A 10,448-nucleotide genomic window follows, 5' to 3' on the forward strand; every position below is an offset into this window, starting at 1 on the left:
AAACACCCATAATGTGTAAAATAGCTGCCTGGAAGGTTGCAAATGGGCCAGGGACATTGCAGGCTCACTGCTGGCACTGTGAGGGTGCTTGTGTGCGGTTTTAAAGCACTTAAGGCCCGTATTTATACTTTTTTTAGCGCCGCATTTGCGTCGTTTTTTGACGCAAAAACGGCGCAAACTTGCAAAATACCATTGTATTTTGTAGGTTTGCGCCGTTAGCCGTCAAAAAGCGGCGCAAATGCGGCGCTAAAAAAAGTATAAATACGGGCCTTAAAGTGTTCTTTTTTTTCCACTTCCATCCAGGGGCAAAACCTGGAATCTTACCCTACTTGGAGCTCCGTAGCCCTGGGTAGAAGGAGTGACTTTGCCCCCTTGGAGCTGAAACACCCATAATGTGTAAAATAGCTGCCTGGAAGGTAGCAAATGGCCCAGGGACATTGCAGGCCCAGTGCTGACACTGTGAGGGTGCTTGTGTACAGTTTTGAAGCACGTAACATGTTCTTTTTTTTCCACTTCCATCAAGGGGGAAAACCTGGAATCTTACCCTACTTGGAGCTCCGCAGCCCTGGGTAGAAGGAGTGACTTTTCCCCCTTGGAGCTGAAACACCCATAATGTGTAAAATAGCTGCCTGGAAGATTGCAAATGGCCCAGGGACACTGCAGGCCCAGTGCTGACACTGTGATGGTGCTTGTGTACAGTTTTGAAGCACGAAAAATGATCTTTTTTTCCACTTCCATCTAGGGGGAAAACCTGGAATCTTACCCTACTTGGAGCTCCGTAGCCCTGGGTAGAAGGAGTGACTTTGCCCCCTTGGAGCCTAATGTCGAAAACAGCTGCCTGGAGGTTGCAAATGGGCCAGGGACATTGCAGGCCCAGTGCTGACACTGTGAGGGTGCTTGTGTACAGTTTTGAAGCACGTAAAGTGTTCTTTTTTTTCCACTTCCATCCAGGGGGAAAACCTGGAATCTAACCCTACTTGGAGCTCCGTAGCCCTGGGTAGAAGGAGTGACTTTGCCCCCTTGGAGCTGAAACACCCATAATGTGTAAAATAGCTGCCTGGAAGGTTGCAAATGGCCCAGGGACATTGCAGGCCCAGTGCTGACACTGTGATGGTGCTTGTGTACAGTTTTGAAGCACGAAAAATGATCTTTTTTTCCACTTCCATCTAGGGGGAAAACCTGGAATCTTACCCTACTTGGAGCTCCGTAGCCCTGGGTAGAAGGAGTGACTTTTCCCCCTTGGAGCCTAATGTCGAAAACAGCTGCCTGGAGGTTGCAAATGGGCCAGGGACATTGCAGGCCCAGTGCTGACACTGTGAGGGTGCTTGTGTACCGTTTTGAAGCACGTAAAGTGTTCTTTTTTTTCCACTTCCATCCAGGGGGAAAAACTGGAATCTTACCCTACTTGGAGCTCCGTAGCCCTGGGTAGAAGGAGTGACTTTGCCCCCTTGGAGCTGAAACACTCATAATGTGTAAAATAGCTGCCTGGAAGGGTGCAAATGGCCCAGGGACATTGCAGGCCCAGTGATGACACTGTGAGGGTGCTTGTGTACAGTTTAAAAGCACGTAAAGTGTTCTTTTTTTTCCACTTCCATCCAGGGGGAAAAACTGGAATCTTACCCTACTTGGAGCTCCGTAGCCCTGGGTAGAAGGAGTGACTTTGTCCCCTTGGAGCTGAAACACTCATAATGTGTAAAATAGCAGCCTGGAAGGTTACAAATGGGCCAGGGACATTGCAGGCCCAGTGCTGACACTGTGAGGGTGCTTGTGTACAGTTTTGAAGCACGTAAAGTGTTCTTTTTTTTCCACTTCCATCCAGGGGGAAAACCTGGAATCTTACCCTACTTGGAGCTCCGTATCCCTGTGTAGAAGGAGTGACTTTGCCCCCTTGGAGCTGAAACACTCATAATGTGTAAAATAGCTGCCTGGAAGGTTACAAATGGGCCCAGGGACACTGCAGGCCCAGTGCTGACACTGTGAGGGTGCTTGTGTACCTCTTTGAAGCACGTAAAGTGTTCTTTTTTTCCCACTTCCATCCAGGGGGAAAACCTGGAATCTTACCCTGCTTGGAGCTCCGTAGCCCTGGGTAGAAGGAGTGACTTTGCCCCCTTGGAGCTGAAACACCCATAATGTGTAAAATAGCAGCCTGGAAGGTTGCAAAAGGGCCAGGGACATTGCAGGCCCAGTGCTGGCACTGTGAGGGTGCTTGTGTGCGGTTTTAAAGCACGTAAAGTGTTCTTTTTTATCCCACTTCCATCCAGGGGGAAAACCTGGAATCTTACCCTACTTGGAGCTCCGTAGCCCTGGGTAGAAGGAGTGACTTTGCCCCCTTGGAGCTGAAACACCCATAATGTGTAAAATAGCTGCCTGGAAGGTTGCAAATGGCCCAGGGACATTGCAGGCCCAGCGCTGACACTGTGAGGGTGCTTGTGTAACATTTTGAAGCACGTAAAGTGTTCTTTTTTTTTCCACTTCCATCCAGGGGGAAAACCTGGAATATTACCCTACTTGGAGCTCCGTAGCCCTGGGTAGAAGGAGTGACTTTGCCCCCTTGGAGCCTAATGTCGAAAACAGCTGCCTGGAGGTTGCAAATGGGCCAGGGACATTGCAGGCCCAGTGCTGACGCTGTGAGGGTGCTTGTGTACCGTTTTGAAGCACGTAAAGTGTTCTTTTTACTCCACTTCCATCCAGGGGGAAAACCTGGAATCTTACCCTACTTGGAGCTCCGCAGCCCTGGGTAGAAGGAGTGACTTTTCCCCCTTGGAGCTGAAACACCCATAATGTGTAAAATAGCTGCCTGGAAGGTTGCAAATGGGCCAGGGACATTGCAGGCCCAGTGCTGGCACTGTGAGGGTGCTTGTGTGCTGTTTTAAAGCACGTAAAGTGTTCTTTTTTTTCCCCACTTCCATCCAGGGGGAAAACCTGGAATCTTACCCGACTTGGAGCTCCGTAGCCCTGGGTAGAAGGAGTGACTTTGCCCCCTTGGAGCTGAAACACTCATAATGTGTAAAATAGCAGCCTGGAAGGTTGCAAATGGGCCAGGGACATTGCAGGCTCACTGCTGGCACTGTGAGGGTGCTTGTGTACAGTTTAAAAGCACGTAAAGTGTTCTTTTTTCTCCACTTCCATCCAGGGGGAAAACCTGGAATCTTACCCTACTTGGAGCTCCGTAGCCCTGGGTAGAAGGAGTGACTTTGCCCCCTTGGAGCTGAAACACCCATAATGTGTAAAATAGCTGCCTGGAAGGTTGCAAATGGCCCAGGGACATTGCAGGCCCAGCGCTGACACTGTGAGGGTGCTTGTGTAACATTTTGAAGCACGTAAAGTGTTCTTTTTTTTTCCACTTCCATCCAGGGGGAAAACCTGGAATATTACCCTACTTGGAGCTCCGTAGCCCTGGGTAGAAGGAGTGACTTTGCCCCCTTGGAGCCTAATGTCGAAAACAGCTGCCTGGAGGTTGCAAATGGGCCAGGGACATTGCAGGCCCAGTGCTGACGCTGTGAGGGTGCTTGTGTACCGTTTTGAAGCACGTAAAGTGTTCTTTTTACTCCACTTCCATCCAGGGGGAAAACCTGGAATCTTACCCTACTTGGAGCTCCGTAGCCCTGGGTAGAAGGAGTGACTTTGCCCCCTTGGAGCTGAAACACTCATAAGGTGTAAAATAGCAGCCTGGAAGGTTGCAAATGGGCCAGGGACATTGCAGGCCCAGTGCTGACACTGTGAGGGTGCTTGTGTACAGTTTAAAAGCACGTAAAGTGTTCTTTTTTTTCCACTTCCATCCAGGGGGAAAACCTGGAATCTTACCCTACTTGGAGCTCCGTAGCCCTGGGTAGAAGGAGTGACTTTGCCCCCTTGGAGCCTAATGTCGAAAACAGCAGGCTGGAGGTTGCAAATGGGCCAGGGACATTGCAGGCCCAGTGCTGGCACTGTGAGGGTGCTTGTGTACGGTTTTGAAGCACGTAAAATGTTCTTTTTTTTTCCCCACTTCCATCCAGGGGGAAAACCTTGAATCTTACCCTACTTGGAGCTCCGCAGCCCTGGGTAGAAGGAGTGACTTTGCCCCCTTGGAGCTGAAAAAGGAAACATGTACACATATTCTCGACTATTAAGCCCCCACAGTGTGGGGGCTTACAAAAGCGTGTGAGGAACAAAAAGTCGAGTTATCCCGGCCGGCTGGCACTCCGGCCATCTGGTCGGCCACGTGTGCAACCAGATGGCTCAGCGTGATGTGCGACCAGATGGCCGGAGTGCCAGCCGGCCGGGATAACTCGACTTTTTGTTCTTTACCCGCATTTGTAAGCCCCCACCCTGTGGGGGCTTAATAGTCGAAAATACGGGAAGGTGTAAAGAAATTGGGTATGGGCCTGGAGAGCAGCCCAACCCGGCAGGGAAAATGTAATAAAATGGTGTCGTATACACACAGCTCTGTTATGATCCAGTGGGCGGCCCTCAGAAGGGCCTTTAGGTTGTTTTTTTGTGCGTTCTCGGCGAGTGGTGTTTAACCGCCAAATCCGTAGAGAGTACGTCCCTGGCGCTTCAGGGCGTACACCACATCCATGGCGGTGACGGTCTTTCTCTTGGCGTGCTCGGTATAGGTGACGGCGTCCCGGATGACGTTCTCCAGGAAAACCTTCAGCACACCGCGGGTCTCCTCGTAGATGAGGCCGGAGATGCGCTTGACACCGCCGCGGCGAGCCAGGCGGCGAATGGCGGGCTTGGTGATGCCCTGGATGTTGTCGCGGAGCACCTTCCTGTGCCTCTTGGCACCGCCTTTGCCGAGCCCCTTTCCTCCTTTGCCGCGTCCAGACATGCTCTCTTCTCGGTCGAAGCAGAAATACGAGCAGCAGCCCGAGAACGGCTGCTTATATGGAGCAGCTGCGGACCGGCGAGGGAGCCTCTGACGTGTGAGGCCGAGAGGCGGGAGAGCCGCTGTCCGGCCCGCCCTCTGCAGAGAGCGGGCCCCGAGCGGCCGCTGCCGTTTGAAAAAGCGCGGGCTCCCAGCGCCCCTTTGTCCTGGGCTCGCCTGCGGGCGGGCGGGCTCCGCAGCTTCTGCTCTTCCCTCCTCACACGCCACCGGCGTTCAGGCCACGCAAACGGAACGGTGCAAAGCACCCCAGCCCCTCGCTGGTTGTTCCGGCCTGAAGCAACCCTAACCCGGGGTCCCCCTCCGACCGCTCTCAAATGTCTCAATGGGGCCAGCGCACCGAAGCCCTCCCCGGCGCCACCGCGCTGCGTGCGTGCAGCCACAACATGCACACGTTCACACCCCGCGCCCGGTAGCGGCGTGCCCGCAAACTGAAAAATATATATGTATAAACATGAATAAAAAGTATGGACCGCAAGGTAGCCTTAGCGGCTGTGTTAACATTATTCACGTGCATCGCCGGAGGGTCGGACACGCCGCCCGGTGAGGCGAAGGTGCGAGCGCTGAATTTAAAGAAGCCGGCAAAAGTGAGACTTAGAAGGGATAAGCTCTTTGATGGAATCTGTGTGCGGCCCTGAAAAGAGCCCTTGTGTTTATAATGTATTTATACGGTGGTTCGTAAGGGAGGCTGCGGCGCTTCACTTGCTTGCTTTGCCCCCAGCCTTGTGGCTCTCGGTTTTCTTGGGCAGCAGCACGGCCTGGATGTTTGGCAGGACGCCTCCCTGGGCGATGGTGACTCTGCCCAGCAGCTTGTTGAGCTCCTCGTCGTTGCGGATGGCGAGCTGGAGGTGCCTGGGGATGATGCGGGTCTTCTTGTTGTCCCGGGCCGCGTTGCCGGCCAGCTCGAGGATCTCGGCCGTCAGGTACTCCAGGACTGCAGCCAGATAGACGGGGGCACCGGCGCCGACCCGCTCGGCGTAGCTTCCCTTTCGGAGCAGCCTGTGCACACGGCCCACAGGGAACTGCAGTCCGGCTCTGGAAGAGCGTGTCTTGGCCTTAGCGCGGGCCTTGCCTCCTTGCTTTCCGCGTCCAGACATGGCGAGCAGCTGCTGTAGGTTCTCGGGCTAAGAAGACAGAGAGACTATCCCTGCGTGCTCCGGACCCCGGTCATATAAAGACTTCGGGTCGTCTCTGATTGGTTGCCCGCTAAGCTCTGAGGCCCACATTGGAGGAAGGAATAACCTACTCCACCAATCAGAATTACAGAAGTGAAAGGCGCGTATTAAGATGAGGACGGAGGGGGTGCCGGTTGTGCCTACCAATGGGAACGGAGAATGGAACAAGCAGCTGCTTTACACGCCCAGCCTATAAGTACAGCAGCCCGGGCGCAGCTTCCGCATTTCTCCTGATTGCACAGCGAGCGCCTGCCCAGTGTCGATCATGCCTGAACCAGCCAAGTCCGCGCCGGCTCCCAAGAAGGGCTCCAAGAAAGCGCTGTCCAAGCCGCCCAAGAAGGACGGCAAGAAGCGCAAGAGGACCAGGAAGGAGAGCTACGCTATCTACATTTACAAAGTGATGAAGCAGGTGCACCCCGACACCGGCATCTCCTCCAAGGCCATGGGCATCATGAACTCCTTCGTCAACGACATCTTTGAGCGCATCGCCGGGGAGGCTTCCCGCCTGGCTCACTACAACCAGCGGCGCACCATCACCTCCCGGGAGATCCAGACCGCCGTGCGCCTGCTGCTCCCCGGAGAGCTGGCCAAGCACGCCGTGTCCGAGGGCACCAAGGCCGTCACCAAGTACACTAGCGCCAAGTAAGGCTTCGAGGCACATCTCCAATTAACACAAGGGCTCTTTTAAGGGCCAACACTTTTTCCTCTAAGAGCTGCTGTGCGGATATTATCGGTGAAGAGGTACCCTTAGCGTGTCTTATGAATGAAGCGTAGTGTGGTGCGCATTAGGTCCCGCTCTGACGGGGCCTGCAGCAGAGCGAGGGACGGTAGAGCAGAGCGCCCTTCCTAATAAAACGTCTATGTGAACAGGCTTTGTTGGGGATAAAGTGTCACTAAGCGCTGTAATGTAATAGCGTTTGACCCGCACGGACGGTCCCGCTATTGCTTTCCACGTTAGGGGAGAAGTGTGTAAAGTTTGCACGGGGCACGTTCCGTTCGTACTTAAAAACCAAGGGAGACGAGAGCGGCTACAAGTCGCCCCCGAGCAGGCGCTCCCTCTGCTGAAGCCGGACAAGATTACCGGGGGTTTAAAAGTAGCACAGACACCACACAGCCCCGGCTTGCGAGGTGCCGGTCGCTGCACAACCCGTCTGCCAAACAAAGCACTTTATCATATGAAAAGGAGGCGCTCTGCTTTCCGAGTGCCGGTATGAGTTAATGAGTACCGGTGCCTACCAACACCTTCCTTTCGCCCCCGCCTCCCCCCGTGTACAACACACGGATATGAACAGCTCCTACGTGACAAGGTGGTGGCTCTTAGAAGAGCCCTTGTGGTATATGTGGGGTCGGTTAGGGTCGGTCCTTAGGCCCTCTCGCCGCGGATACGACGGGCCAGCTGAATGTCCTTGGGCATGATGGTGACCCTCTTGGCGTGGATGGCGCACAAGTTGGTGTCCTCAAAGAGCCCGACCAGGTAGGCCTCGCTGGCCTCCTGCAGGGCCATGACGGCCGAGCTCTGGAAGCGCAGGTCGGTCTTGAAGTCCTGCGCGATCTCCCGCACCAGGCGCTGGAAGGGCAGCTTGCGGATGAGCAGCTCGGTGGACTTCTGGTAGCGGCGGATCTCGCGGAGAGCCACGGTCCCGGGCCTGTAGCGGTGAGGCTTCTTGACTCCTCCGGTGGCAGGCGCGCTCTTGCGGGCAGCCTTGGTGGCCAGCTGCTTGCGAGGCGCCTTCCCTCCGGTGGACTTGCGGGCGGTCTGCTTGGTGCGGGCCATGGCGAAGACGGAGCTTTCTCTGCGCGGCGTGCGAGAAGGAATGGGGCCTGCCTCGCACAGAGGCCTATTTATGCCCTGGGAGACGGAGGGCTGCTCTGATTGGTTGAAACCACGGGCCCAAGTTTGGAAATAGCAAGGATTGGTTACTCACTGAAGAGGCGGCTCGTGGCTGTCTGTAGCCAATGAAATGTGGTCAAAATGGAAAGCAGCCCCCCGATTGGTTGATGTACCCCGAGCCGAAAAAGCCCGCGTTTTGGGCAGGTCTTCTCCCCCTTGCCCCCCCGGCTAGCTGCCGCCCCACCAGTCACCCCCTCCCCGTCTCGGTCACCTGCGGGGGACAAGCCCACGGTGTTATAGCCCCTTTGGTCACCCTGGCACACGCCGTTACCTCCTACGGATTTAAGGCGCACACTCGTCTGCTTCAAGCAGACACTATTCCCAGTCCGCCTCGGACATAGTGTTTGCGGCTAAGCACACACGTAATCACCCGAATGTGTCATCCACCGAGGTCTAGTACCTCCCACACGTATAGTTAGCCTTAAAACTATCAAGGAGTTATAATAACCTCCGTGCGAGCATCCGCCCAAGATCACACGCGGCGCTCGAGCGCGGAGAGGCGCGCCGGGATTTCACGGTGCCGTTTATGGCTGGGGAGCGGGGCACGGCGTGCGCGGGGCTGGGGGGTGAACAGGCTCTCTTCTAGACCGGGTGGGTGGCTCTTAAAAGAGCCCTTGTGTTCGCAGTGTCTGGCAGGAGCCCTTACTTCTTCTTGGGCGCTGCCTTTTTGGGCTTGGCTGCTTTGGGTTTGGCCGCCTTGGGTTTCACCACCTTGGCGGGGCTTTTCTTGGCTGCCTTGGGCTTGGCCGCCTTTGCTTTCGCGGGACTCTTGGCAGCCTTCTTGGCCGGGGCAGCTTTGGGCTTCTTGGGGCTCTTGGCCGCCGCCGGCTTCTTGGCCTTCTTCGGGCTCTTCTTCACCCCCGCGGGGGCCTTCTTGGGCTTCTTGGCGGCCGGGGCGGCTTTCTTGGCCGCTGGTTTCTTGGCCGCCTTCTTGCCCTCCAGCTGCTTCTTGTTCACCTTGAAGGAGCCGGAGGCGCCGGTGCCCTTCAGCTGGGCCAGGGCGCCCTTGCTGACCAGGCCCTTGAGGGCGGCCTTGACGCGGCTCTTGTTCTTGTCCACATCGTAGCCGTCGGCGCTCAGCACCTTCTTCAGCGCCGCCAGGGAGACCCCCTTCCTCTCGGCAGAGGCGGTGACCGCTTTCAGGATGAGCTCGGCGACGCTGGGTCCCGCGGGCTTCTTGGCCTTAGACGGCCCCGCCGCCTTCTTCGCCTTCTTCTTGGGGGCTACTTCAGCGGGAGGGGCCGCGGCAGCTGGAGCGGTTTCAGCCATGGTACAGAGAGTCGAGGCGCTAGCACAGATGAGAAATGTCCCTCCCGCCGGAGCTCCGCGCATATATAGGGAGGAGCCACCTCCTGATTGGTCCCCAGGAGGGGAGGCTGTTCGCGGCACACTCGGCTCTCTGCTCCGAGCTGGCTTTTGTGTTTCCTCTCATCAGATTATCTATGTTTTAAAACAGTAAACGTTAGAACTGGGCTTTCATTTATACATCAAAAGAAGCCCAACTTCATCCCTTTCCTATGCGTGCTCTCCTCTCGTTTCAGCGCGCTGCCACCGGCTTTTAGTCAGCTGGTAGACTCCACACTCCTCCGATGGCTGATGCCTTTGTGTCAGAAAACTTTGTCCACGAGCCCATTTTCACCTACACAGTCTTAACGTTTGTGGTCAGAAAAGATAGCATATCAATCGTAGCGTGCTTCTGTACCGAATGACTCGTGGGGCACCACAATGGGGTTCTTGGCACCCGTGAAACAACGTTTTATAAACTGCAGAAATAACACAAGCCTTCGTGTGCCCAGCGAGAGGGGAAACAGGAGCCAGGAGGATAGAAACGGGCCAAACTCACTGAATGCACACCGCTGATACAGTGAAGGTGCCTGCCTACCTTATTTAACCATGTAAACTATTATTTTGTTCACCTGCATACAAGGGAGAAAACCTGGAATCTTACCCGACTTGGAGCTCCGTAGCCCTGGGTAGAAGGAGTGATGTTGCCCCCTCGGAGCTGAAACACACATAATGTGTAAAATAGCTGCCTGGAGGTTACAAATGAGCCCAGGGACATTGCAGGCCCAGTACTGACATTGTGAGGGTGCTTGTGTACCTTTTGGAATCATGTAAAGTGTTGTTTTTTTTCCACTTCCATCCAGGGGGAAAACCTGGAATCTTACCCTACTTGGAGCTCCGTAGCCCTGGGTAGAAGGAGTGACTTTGCCCCCTTGGAGCTGAAACACCCATAATGTGTAAAATAGCTGCCTGGAAGGTTGCAAATGGCCCAGGGACATTGCAGGCCCAGTGCTGACACTGTGAGGGTGCTTGTGTACAGTTTTGAAGGACGTAAAGTGTTCTTTTTTCTCCACTTCCATCCAGGGGGAAAACCTGGAATCTTACCCTACTTGGAGCTCCGTAGCCCTGGGTAGAAGGAGTGACTTTGCCCCCTTGGAGCCTAATGTCGAAAACAGCTGCCTGGAGGTTGCAAATGGGCCAGGGACACTGCAGGCCCAGTGCTGACACTGTGAGG

General features: G+C 55.1%; 5 protein-coding genes across 5 annotated transcripts; 1 reads left to right on the forward strand and 4 right to left on the reverse strand.

Annotated features, from left to right (window-relative positions):
* Positions 1-4,442: 4,442 nt before the first annotated feature.
* Positions 4,443-8,187, reverse strand: LOC138274534 (histone H3). Its single transcript, XM_069219009.1, has one exon. The coding sequence runs from the start codon at positions 7,811-7,813 to the stop codon at positions 7,403-7,405; it is 411 nt and encodes a 136-aa protein (XP_069075110.1). The 5' UTR covers positions 7,814-8,187; the 3' UTR covers positions 4,443-7,402.
* On the reverse strand, positions 4,499-4,810 carry LOC138274536 (histone H4). The gene has a single exon (XM_069219011.1). The coding sequence runs from the start codon at positions 4,808-4,810 to the stop codon at positions 4,499-4,501; it is 312 nt and encodes a 103-aa protein (XP_069075112.1).
* On the reverse strand, positions 5,563-5,961 carry LOC138274511 (histone H2A type 2-C). The gene has a single exon (XM_069218986.1). It carries the CDS (start codon positions 5,959-5,961, stop codon positions 5,563-5,565), a length of 399 nt encoding a protein of 132 aa, XP_069075087.1.
* LOC138274535 (histone H2B 1.2-like) lies at positions 6,305-6,736 on the forward strand. Its single transcript, XM_069219010.1, has one exon. The coding sequence runs from the start codon at positions 6,305-6,307 to the stop codon at positions 6,683-6,685; it is 381 nt and encodes a 126-aa protein (XP_069075111.1). The 3' UTR covers positions 6,686-6,736.
* Positions 8,188-8,554: 367 nt separating the features above from the next.
* LOC138274533 (histone H1-like) lies at positions 8,555-9,464 on the reverse strand. The gene has a single exon (XM_069219008.1). The coding sequence runs from the start codon at positions 9,260-9,262 to the stop codon at positions 8,573-8,575; it is 690 nt and encodes a 229-aa protein (XP_069075109.1). The 5' UTR covers positions 9,263-9,464; the 3' UTR covers positions 8,555-8,572.
* Between the last annotated feature and the right edge of the window lie 984 nt (positions 9,465-10,448).

This window comes from Pleurodeles waltl, unplaced genomic scaffold (genome assembly GCF_031143425.1).
Source record: "Pleurodeles waltl isolate 20211129_DDA unplaced genomic scaffold, aPleWal1.hap1.20221129 scaffold_188, whole genome shotgun sequence".
Classification (NCBI taxonomy): Eukaryota; Metazoa; Chordata; class Amphibia; order Caudata; family Salamandridae; genus Pleurodeles; species Pleurodeles waltl.